Source organism: Psammomys obesus, unplaced genomic scaffold (genome assembly GCF_907164565.1).
Source record: "Psammomys obesus unplaced genomic scaffold, mPsaObe1.curated_primary_1811, whole genome shotgun sequence".
Lineage (NCBI taxonomy): Eukaryota > Metazoa > Chordata > Mammalia > Rodentia > Muridae > Psammomys > Psammomys obesus.
In genome coordinates, this window is record NW_026590905.1 from 2,711,520 (window position 1) to 2,723,047 (window position 11,528).

At 47.6% G+C, this 11,528-nt stretch overlaps 1 protein-coding gene across 2 annotated transcripts in view; it reads right to left on the reverse strand.

The window, feature by feature from the left end:
• Positions 1–206: 206 nt before the first annotated feature.
• The window catches only part of Tigar (TP53 induced glycolysis regulatory phosphatase), an 18,103-nt gene continuing 6,781 nt past the window's right edge, over positions 207–11,528 (reverse strand). For both annotated transcript variants that reach the window (XM_055609454.1, XM_055609453.1), the window contains exons 2-6: positions 11,028–11,065; positions 8,237–8,358; positions 6,752–6,829; positions 4,180–4,290; positions 207–3,482 (exon numbers count right to left, since the gene is read on the reverse strand). In XM_055609454.1, coding sequence (XP_055465429.1) covers positions 3,060–3,482; positions 4,180–4,290; positions 6,752–6,829; positions 8,237–8,358; positions 11,028–11,065 — 772 coding nt within the window. In that variant the 3' untranslated portion in view covers positions 207–3,059. The remainder of the gene's footprint in view (positions 3,483–4,179; positions 4,291–6,751; positions 6,830–8,236; positions 8,359–11,027; positions 11,066–11,528) is intronic.

Consider the following 11,528-nt stretch of genomic DNA (forward strand, 5'->3'; position numbering starts at 1 on the left):
ACCCTGTACAAGAATGAGAAGAGTAAGACTCCCCGGGTGGTGTGGGGGTGCACGCCTGTAACCCCAGCATCGGAGGGGGTGAGACAGAAGCATCATGAGTTCGAGGTCGACCTGACAATCACACTGAGACTGTCTCACTGCCCCCCCCCAAGATTTCCCTGTGCCACGGCGCCTGCAGAATACTGAACCGACCAGAACACCCATGATAAACAAAAAAAGGTGCTTTATTTCGCCAATAGAATAGTGGTTACAATTAAATAAATCCGTACATTCCCAGGTAAATAATGTCCCAAACAACGTGTAAAATGAAGAATACAGACGGCTGGGTATTTATGTACATTTGAAAGGTATCACCACAATACTGCCACCTCACACACTCTGGGGAGAGAGGAAAGAACCGGAGAACTCACTGCAGTGCCCTCTGCCAGGGGCAGCACCGAAGAGCTGGCTCAGGAGGGCTTTGCTCACTAGTTGGCTTTCTCTTTTTAAATGGGCAGTTTTGTTTCCATTTCCCCCTCCCCAAGTGCTGAGGATGGAACCTAAGGCCCGTACTGAGCAACATACGACACCTCCAAACCCCTCAGGTTTCTGTAACACTTTCCTCTGGTGCTCAAATTCTGCCGTGTCCAACACTGGCAGAAAAAGCGGGTAGGTGGGGTGAATACTGAACTTTTACAGTCGGTGTAGACGACTGTCAAAGGAAAACGCTGACCTCGTGGGAAGGCGGCCTTCACTGGACACTCGGCCCTGTGATGAGAGAGCCATGCGGTCAAGATGGTCACTCAAAACCGACATGTGCAACACATCATTCAGATGCAGACTTCCTTAAACACTACGGAAATATTTTGGTAAGAGAATAAGATGGAAGGTGGGGAGAGGGGAACTTTCTACTTTTTGCTTGATGTTTTTCATACCCGAAATTGCCAAGAAGAATCTTTGTAACAGCTCTATATATGCAAATGTGACTAAATCTGCCTGGAGGCGCTGAAGATGGTTAGGACGCTGCAGCTCAGCAGGTGCCAAGATGTCTGCTAGTCCGCTAGTCCGTCTCGGGTAGCTTGTCCAGGGGGAGACAAGAAGGATGACTTTTGAAAATTATTGTTTTTTTTTTTTTTTTTTGGCTAATACTGAGAAGGCAAAGAAGCCATTTCTTCTCACCTGATCTTGGAGCAAAGATACACTTTGACACTGCTTTGGGATAGCTTATCCATTATACATATTTTTTTTTTTCTGTTGATTTTTATAGTTTTTTAAAATTCCTTTTAACATGTTCAAAATGTAACATGTTATCTTCTAATCTTAGGGATGGGAAAATGCAGCCTGGTACGAGGAAATCGCTGCCAGGGAAGCACCAGGGGCTCAGGTAGGACAAGTGTAAAACTGAATGAATCCAGCCCACCATATTCGCTGTCATAACTGTTCTCTGAACCACATACCTGCTACCAGAGGCTTGAGGCGGGTGGGAGGGGGAATCCTCAGATATGGGAATAGAAACAAAACCCACCTTGGGCTTGACCGAAGTCTCCTGTGGCAATTCTTGCCCCAAATGCTAACACGAGCTGAAGTTCTTTGTCTCCGATAGGACAACTTCTCTGCAGCCTCCTTAATCATGTCCTTGAGTTTCTTGGAACACGGCCATACTCTGGACTCATGATGTTGGCAATGTTTTTATTCACATGGATTTGGGGTCTCAAGTAAAACCCTAGTCTTAGACCACCAGTACCCAGAGTGTTGGCACCAGCTCCACAAAGTGTCCAGACACAGGAAGGACCTAGTGCTTTATTAGCTGGGTTGTGGCAAGCCTTGACCTGTGCCTTCCTTTGCAGGTGGACTGCATTGTCTCTGCTAGGTTTCTTGGGTTTGACGCATACTTGGTTCAATAAGCACCCCATCCCACGGGCTGTCCCTGTCAGACTCCTCCACAGATGGGTACTGTGTTAGGTTTTTCCCATCTGATTCCTCTCCCTGAGACCGTGCCATGAGCCTGGCATTTTCAGTTCAATTAAGGATTCCTGAGTGGCAATCAAAATCCCTTTCCTATGGCGCCACCTGGAGGAAAGGAGGCCAATCCATCTTTCCTTCTGGATACCTCTTTGGGATGCAGGTCAATGGTTACTTTAGGGTACTTCCCAAAACTGGGAAGTCTTTACGCTTAGGGTGGTTTTGAAGTGAGGATGATTTTGAGGTTTGCTCTTTATTGGTTTGCCTGGAAAGTTGCTTTTGCCATCTGCTCAGAGGTTCCTTAATGTGTTTTGATCAGGTGGTATGTTCGTTTCTTCCCCCCAGGCTGATTTGATTATTTTTTGTGTGCATGTGTGCGCAGGTACCCGAAGAAGCCAGAAGGGGGCACTGGTTCTCTGGTGCTGGAGTTTCAGGCAGCAGTGAGCTGCCCAGCATGAGTAATGGGATCTGGACTGGGGTCCTCTGTGTGAACAGGAAGTACTCTTAACTGCTGATCCAGCCCTCCAGTCCCTCATCTGTATCTTGAGGCCTTTAGAATAAAAAAGTTCCCAAGAGCCGATTTCCACAGGAAGATACTTTAGTGCTTTGTCATTTCACTTTACACATACTGGTGACAGTAAGAAGACTCAGTTCGAAGGACTTTGGACACTGACAAAAAATCACTGCAAATATGCAGCGAATTATTCAAACCATTCTTTTCTTGCAAGCACTTGATTAGCTAGTGAAAAAGCATACAGTCACTTTCAAAAGCCAGTACCGTCAGCTAGACATCCATCCAAAAGGTCATTGAAAGGAAGACTGTAGAAAAAAAGGCTATTATTCCCCCTATGTGCAATGTGCAACGCTGAATGTCCTCATAAATTAATAATTCAGACACATAATGGAACGGTGACAAGATTACTGTAGGAAATGGCGAGTGTACTCAGAAAAGCCGGTTGATTTTGGGTGGCTTTCCACTACCGTCTGACACAGCCAGACCCCAGTGGGGCTTTAGCACATGGATTCTCAACTGCTTCTGAAATGGCAGGAGCAGTGGATGCAAACACAACAGGCCAAGGCACTCCCTTCAGAAGCTCCAGAGTGGAAGCGTTTTAACCTCAGTGTTTTTCGGTCACTCCATTCAGATGCTCCTGGAGGTTCATACAGACACACTGAATCGCTGGTTTGTGCCCTTCCTCGCAGTCCACGATGAAGACACTAATTCCTGTATTGGCGCTGACTGACGAAAGTTCAGATTTGCCTAGTGTTGCTGGCAACGAGCATTTGAGGTCACTCAGGAGATAACCAAAGAGGCTTTTCATGTAACCTCCGTGGCTCACAACTAAGATGCTGGCTGCTAAATCCGGGGCGACTCCATCGGGATGCAGCTCCAAGCTGCCACGTTTTCCTACAGGGAAAACCTCCGCCAAACAGCTCCCCAAAGAGATGCCTGGAGTTCTGGGGAAGCTTTCTCTCTGGCCTGTCTTGCCCAGGATTAGCTGACAAATAAAGTCAAAGAAATCTTTTCCACGAATTTTTACCTACAAGAAAAGAAGTAAAAGAGGAAATAAAGGAAGTTAAGGACGTACTTAAAATATTAGCCTGAAAAAAAAAAAATATATATATATATATATTAGCCTGAAATACAATTGACCATTAAAACCCTAAGATTTCAAGCTGGGCAATGGTGGCGCATGTCTTTAATACCAGCACTCAGGAGGAAGAGGTAGATGGAGCTCTGAGTTTGAGGCCAACCTGGTCTACAGAGTGAGCTCCAGGCCAGCCAGGGCTATTTGACAGAGAAACCCAGTCTCGAAAAACAAAAGAATCCCAAGGTTTCGTTGTTAAAGACATGAAGGAGGAGGGAAAAGGGGGGCTTTGGAAATGCCTCAGCTGGCAAAGCCCTCGCTAGGCATGAAGAACAGAACCCTAGGGGTCCAGAGGCAGAGCCTGATCCACTGGCTGCCTCCACTGCCTGTACCTGCACGGCCTACACCAGCACCTTGTTTTAAGTTTTTCTCAGCAGTATCATCTAAGTATCTACGCAACATCATCAGGGATGGCTACTTCCTCACAGTGACAGGGGAATTTGAAAAAGGAGGTCGGGAGAGTTGTTTTCAAAGCTTGCAAACCATTTGGCTTCTAGTTTACAAACATCTAGGGTGCAAAACCAGTCAGAATTCAGCGACTGGGTCACTGGCAAGTTCACCAGTGGCTACTCAGAGGCGGGCTCCATACCTGCTCCAGCGTCTCTCCTCCGGGTGGGGTGAACACAGGACACTCCTCCCCAGCAGCTTTGGCCATGGCCCGAAGCTCGCTCAGCGGCTTGCCTTCTGCGACCCCATACTTCTGCAACAGTCCAGTTAGACAAAGTGTGGCTTACAAATCCGCCTAACACCGGAGGCCTGGGAAAACCTGACCCCGTCCCAGGAAGGAGCTCATCTGCCTTCCTTGCCTTATTATCCTGCCTCCTTGGAACTGCCACTGGGACTCGCTCAACAAAGGCCATGCCCTGGAGCACAGTAGAAACCTCAAGTTGGATGCTCTGTGTGCAAGCAGCTGTGGGGAAGACCTTCCCGAGGCTAACCCAGGCTGATGGTGGGGCTTTACCAGACAAAGGAGGGATCTGCCCAGTTCTGGGGATAGAGAGAAATGTGTGCAGGGCAATACAGGGGCCTGCCTCGCGACCCAGCATCACACCCGAGTCTACGTTGCAGCCCTGGTTCTCAGGTACAGAGCGGGAATTTCCTTCTGCCAAAGCTTTGTGTGTATGAGAGGATGCATGCAAACTGAGAAAGGCAGATCTTTTAAGACATTCTCAACCCCACACCCAGGACACAGAGAACCAAATGAAGGCGAGATAAGCACAGGCCCCAAACCCTACTGTCCTCCATCCTGAGCAGCGTTCAGCTTGGAGATGTCTCCGTCTGCTCTCCATCTGCCTGGCCCACTTGGGACAGACAGCGAACACAGTGGAGGGACCACCAGGCCTGCTAACACCAGAGACAACCAGATGGCTAGAGGCCAGCGTAAGAACAATGAAACTCGGGGCCATATGGTACCACCGGAAACCAGCGGTCCTACCTCAGCAAGCCCTGGAGATACCATCACACCCAAAGCCCAAGAAGATGATTTTAAATCTGAGGTTATGAAAATAATAAGATGCCAATCCCTAACACTATGAGGGATACTCTGCTAAGCTTGCAGAAAGGAGTTGTTGGACAGATGCAGCAATGATTTAAAACAGATGCTTCGTTTTGAGACTCACAGCGAATGCTGGGTGATAAGTAGGCAGGCTTGTGGAAAAGTGGGAGGAAGGAGAAAATAACCTGGAGGTGACAGGAGCTCCACAAGAAGACCAACATAGCTGGAGTCCAGAGGGGCTTGCTGAGGCCGAAGCTTCAACCAAGGACCCTGCATGTACTGGACCCTAGGCCCCTACAAACATGTAGCTGATGGGCAGCTTAGGCTTCATGTGGGTCCTCAAGTACAGAAAGCAAGGACAGCATCTGACATGACTCTCTTGCCAGCTTTCTCATTGCTTTCTTCTGGTGGGACTGTCTTGCCAGGCCCCAGGGGAAAGAGGACACCCTCAGTCCTGGTGCAACTTGAGGAGCTGGGGTGGACGGGAAGGGGGCTCCCCTCCTCTGAGGAATAGGGTAGGGGGAACAAGGAGGTGGGACTGGGAGGGGAGGAGGGACGGGGCTACAACCAGGATGTCAAGTGAATACAAAATAAATAATTAAAATAAAATGCCTTCACCAGAAGGAAGCATCGCTGACAGGGATGCTGCTGCGCTTGGAGTTGGGATTATAGGGCATAAAAAACAGACAAAAACAAACAAAAACACCCACACTCCAGTGAGGAGCAGGAGTGGGAAGGAGAGCCCTTTGCCTTCACTTTAAACTTCCCCATAGTGTAACAAGTTTTCACCAGTGTGATCTGTTAGAATTCCACACTTAACCTCACAGTTAGATAGGGTGCGCTGTGGAATATGTAGCATAAGAGTCCAGTAGACTCCCCCTCTTCCTGCCCTCTCCCCCATTTCTTCCATCCTCTCCTTGATTCTCCTCTCGGTGCTGAGAATTAACCATTTCCGCCAAGTACTTTATCACTAAGCTATTATCGCTAGATCTTGCTTTTTTTTTTTTTTTTTTTTTTATTTTGAGATAGGGTCTACAAAGCTCAGGCTGTCCTCATATTAATAATCCTCTTGCCTTCACTTCCAAAAAGCTGGAATTACAGACGTGTGCTACCATGCCTAGCTACACAGATCCTTAACATACATTAGCTGATTCTAAATTCCCAAGAGGGGCTGGAGAGACGGCTCAGAGGTTAAGAGCACTAGCTGCTCCTCCAGAGGTCCTGAGTTCAATTCCCAGAAACCACATGGTGGCTCACAGCCACCTATGATGAGATCTGGTGCTCTCTTCTGGCATGCAGGCGTACGTGCCAATAGAGCACTCATATACCTAAAATAAAAAAATAAATCTATATTCCCAGGAAAGGGCTGGAGAGATGTCTCAGCAGCTAAGAGCAGTGGCTGTTCTTCCAGAGGACCCTGGTTCAATTTCCAGCACCCACATGGCAGCTCACAACTGTTTATAACTCCAGTCCCAGGAGATCCGACACCCTCTTCTGGCCGCCTCAGAAACGAGGCTTGTGGTACACAGATATACATACAGGCAAAACATCCACACATAAAAACACATTCATTAAAAATAAACTCCCAAGAAGGCTGCAACTGTGCTTTAGCCGAGCGACGGCTCGCTGTGAATCTGCAGCAGAAAGTAACACAGGGACAGCTTACCCTTTCTCGAAGTCTGGGGTCACACTTCACTGCCATGTCTTTGCAAAATCTGTTTTTCTCCAAAATGCCATGTATGGTCTGAAAACCAAAAGACAATTTTTTATTTTTATTTTTGTAAGAATGGGTCACCATGAAGTTTCAAAAGCGGGTCGTGTCACTTAAAAAAAAAAAAAATTAGTAGCAGCAGTTTTGCTGTTCGAGAGTTGTCTCTCTGGCCGAGGCTGCAGTGTGGGGAGCAGAGCACCAGCCCAGCACACACGACACCCAGGGTCTGTGGCTTCTCTTCATGACTGACTGGTATTTACCGATATGTACGTCTAGACAATCACCTGCTTTTATAAAGGCTTATTAGAACCCAGCCACGTGGCCTGCTTATTGATACACATTCGTAAAAGCGTGAGCAGAAGTAACCAGCTGTCACAGACACTGTCAAACCTAGAGTACTTATTAGCTTTCGGAGGAGATACGCTAAGCTTCCCTTGGGGCTGTGTGTACGTGTGTGTGGTACGCATGCTTGAATGTGCATTTCTGTTGGTGTGCTCCTGCAGGTCCTATGCTCCCCTGGAAACCATTTTACTTACTGAGGCGGTGTCTTGCTAACCCCGGAGTTCACTAGGTCTGGCTTATCCAGTCAGCTACCTAACTGGATCTCTCCCTCCTCTCCGTGGCTGGGATTACCAGTGGCTGCTGTGTATGCCCACCTTTTATCCGGGTTCTGGAGATCCAACCTGGATCCTCACGGTTGTGTTTCAAGCATGCTACTCACTGAACCATCTTCCTACCCGCCTGCTCCCTTTCTAACTCTCCCTGCAGCCATATCTAAATGGCTGCTCTTTAAGCCTCGGTCTCAATCTATTGTCAGTTTTCCGGTTTGCGTCCAATTCCTGTTTCCTGGTTGTTTCCAGATCTCTTAGTCTCTCAGTCTTTCATCAAGGCCTAAGATAACATTTGAAAAGGTCCATGTCTGATGATGGGTGCAGTAGCCTAGGCTTGATACCTGAGCACTTAGGGTGCTGAGGTGAGTTCAAGGCCAGCCTGGGCTACACAGCTAGACACCACTTCAAAACGCTGAAAATAAGGTCCATGTCTGAGAACTCCTGAGGCTGGCTTGCTTATGTTATTTTGCTTGTTTTTGTTCATTTCCTTCTAGCTGATTTTGATGAACATGAAACATCAGAAACCATTTAACACCTCCCCTCTGCCCTCCATATGCTTTGTGGGTGTTTTGTTTTAGTTTTTAGCAGAGTGTGTGTGGGCACGCGCACTCGCACACTCCTGTATGTAGTACGGCATGCATGTGGAGGTCAGAGGACAACTTGAAAGAGTCAATTTGTTCCTTCTATCATGTGGGTCTCCCAGGGATTGGACTTGGGTCATCAGGCTTGGTAGCAGGCAGCTTTACCAACAAAACCAACTCATCAGCTTTAGAAGCAGATCTTTCAAGCTCAGTGTTGTTGAGATCCTGACCCATCAGCCCGAACTCACCTGCTTGGTCCTCGTGAGATCGCTGCAGAAAGCGTGGGTGAAGTGCACACCGTTCAGAAACTGACCAGCGGCAGCCGCTTGCTTAAACCCAGTCTCAGAAAGGGGCTCGTCCACTCCTTGCCCTGTGGTGGGACAGAACCATTCAAAGATGTATCTAAGTGAAGTCACGGGACAGAAGCTACGGTGATTACTGTGACATGATGTCATTCCCTCAGGCCACCCGACTTCTGAGAGGCTGATTCCAAACGCCACGACACAAGCCATAACTCTACAAACGTCTCCCTCAAGGCTGCCTGACTGAAAGGAACTCACACTGAGAGCTGGGCCTTCTGAGCTCCTCCTCCCCCTTTCACGTCTGCCCATCTCTCCACCGGATGTCCTGCACACAGGCAGGCTGTGGTCCTGCAGGCGGCACCGGGTGGCAGCACCCCTCGCTTTTCTCCTCTTCGCTGTCTAAAGGGTCAGCACTGTAATGACGCTACTACCCTCCTTCTCTAACGCACCCCTGAAAAGAACGGTGTAAAACCAGACACGATGGCTCACACCCGTAACCTCAGCACCTGGGAGGCTGAGGCAGGAGGATTACAGTGAATCAGAGGCCTCCTTGACCTACACAGTAAGCTGCAGGCCAGCCTGGACTATAGAGTAGTACTGTCTCAAAAGAAAAAATAATCTAAACATGTAAAGAATTATTAAATTAAAATGCTGTGAAGCCAGGGGAAACACAGAGCAGCGGTGAAGGACCATCCTGAAAGGAAGGAACTGAACTGCATGTCTTGTTCATTGCTGGCCTTGGAGATGCGAAACAAGCCTGGGTGACACTTCTGACAGGAGATGATGGAGGTAATATGTCGCCAGCACATGCTGGCACACATGGGTTGTTGTGTGGGACACGGGACTGGAAAACCCAACTGAACTAAAGCCACAGACTTCAGACTAATGGGGTCTCAGATCAGGAGGAAAGCCAAAAACGAGTCCCCTTGAGAAAAACCCTCTCATCAAGGGGCACTAAGCTGTCATTCACTTAAAGCAAACAGAAGGTCAGCACAAAAACTTGCATCCAGATACACACACACACACACAAACACACACGACTAATGAAAGAAAGCCAGGAAGATCACCACCTTAGAACCACTAAAACTTTAGATATTAAAATGAGCCATAGAGATTAGAAAGACAGATTCAGAATTATGAACACAGCCCACCGAAAGTAATGTGACATTCTTCTAAAGAATAGTATCTTGTTTTTTTTTTTTTAAATGAAGATGCCGATGAGGAAAATCCCTCCCTGGACAACAGTTCGGCAAAAGGGATGTTGGGGCCGCAAACATAGAGCTGAAGACATGATCGAGAAGGCCGCACAGGCACGGGGAAGAGCTGGAACATTCCGCAGATGTGTTACGGATATAGAGGAAGGCTACTCTAACGAAGCGCCTGGATCAGGTGGCTTATAAAGCAGAGAACTTCAAGGGACTGAGTCCCGTGTCAGGATGCCAGGATGCCAGGGTTCCTGGCGAGGTCCTCTGCCAAGGTACACAGCAGTGAACGCTCAGATTGCAGAAAGAGAACAGAACTCTCTTGGGTGTCACCTTGTCAGTCTGCTCTGTGAGAGATGTCTCTTGTGATGTAATCACCTCCCAGAGACACTGCGGTCAGAATGTCAGCAGGAGCATCATCGGCCTACAACCCGTATCTAACTGGAATTCCAAAGGATGAATGGAGAATATAGAGATAGGTGTGAAGGGATAGTGACAGACAGCTTTCCAAAACTGAGGAGGGCACAGAGCTAGGGATGAGGAAAACACAACGTACAAGAAGTAGGGTGAATCGAACAGGAAAACCCTTAGGCTGGAGAGATTGCTCTCCAGTGGCTGGTGACGCACAGTGGCCAACTTTGCAGGTCCTGGCTCCCTCTTCTGGCTTTCTGGGGCACTACATACGGTGCACAAACACGCAGACAAAACACTTACAGGTAAATAACAGATAAACCTTAAAAATTCCTTCTAGGGCTGGAGAGCTGGCTCGGAGGTTAAGAACACTCGCTGTTCTTTCAAGGTGGCTCATAACCATCTATAGTAAGATCTGGTGTGCAGGCAGAATGTTGTATAAATAATAAATCAATCTTAAAAAAAAAAAAATTCCTGCTAGATCCACCGAGGGAAAGCAAATAACACCAGAATCAATGAGAAGACTTAAACGGCAGCTATAGGGAGGACCTGTCGGGCATGAGACGTGGCATGGAGGCCACTCACCGCAATGCTCTGACAAAACACCTGACAAAAGCAACTCAAGGGAGGGAGGGTAAGGGCTGGAGAGATGACTAAGGAGTAACAGCGCTTGTCGCTCCTCCAGACAACCATCTAACTCCAATTCCAGGGAATCCAAGGCCCTCTGTCATGGTCTCCAAGGGGACTGCACACACGCGGTTCATAGACGTTAACACGCAGGCAAGCCACTTGCACACATAAAATAAAAGGGGGTGTTTTGACCCAAAGTGATTTTTTAAATCAGTGACTGGGCCCCTTTGAGGGTCTGCACAGAGAGACTATTGGAGAAACCCCTGCATACCAGGTCCACTTCAGAGACCTGTTCCTCCTGATCACCTACTATTTTGGTCAAATTCTGTGGTTACCATGGTCCCCTCATCTGCTAATCCCGGTCCAATTCAATTCGATTATTAGTGACACGGGCCTGACCCCCCCACCCCATCTTACCCTGCCCCCCCACCCTACCCTGACCCCCATCACATTAACAGTGAAGCAGAGCTGGGCAGCAATCTGATTAGACTGACCTTGAATGATTTTCTCCTTATTAAGTCTTGTTTCGCCACTAAAATTAAAAAAGAAAAAGAAAAAAAAAAATGCCGTTACCAAGTTATTTTTGAAAAGAGAAAAAAAAAAAAAAAAAAAACAACACAACAATGGAGAGTAATGACATTCGTAACAAATCTTAAACTTCCAAATCTAAATATTTTCTTTCCGATCATCTACCCCAACTCTGAAATCCAAATCAAGCCGCCCCAGAAGCAAATATATATGGATCAGGAAAGCAATGTTAAGTAGAGGAAAGAGCTATGAAAATGGAGATGTGTACACGTTACTTTTAGCCTCGTTAGATCAAGCACCCTGATTGATCGGGACTACTTCAAGACAGCAGGACACAACTGGGATGGCAGTTCTGTGGGTTGCTGGCCTGAACGAGCATGTGATAAGGTGTGAAAATGAGAAGAGAAGAGAAGAGAAGAGAAGAGAAGAGAAGAGAAGAGAAGAGAAGAGAAGAGAAGAGAAGAGAA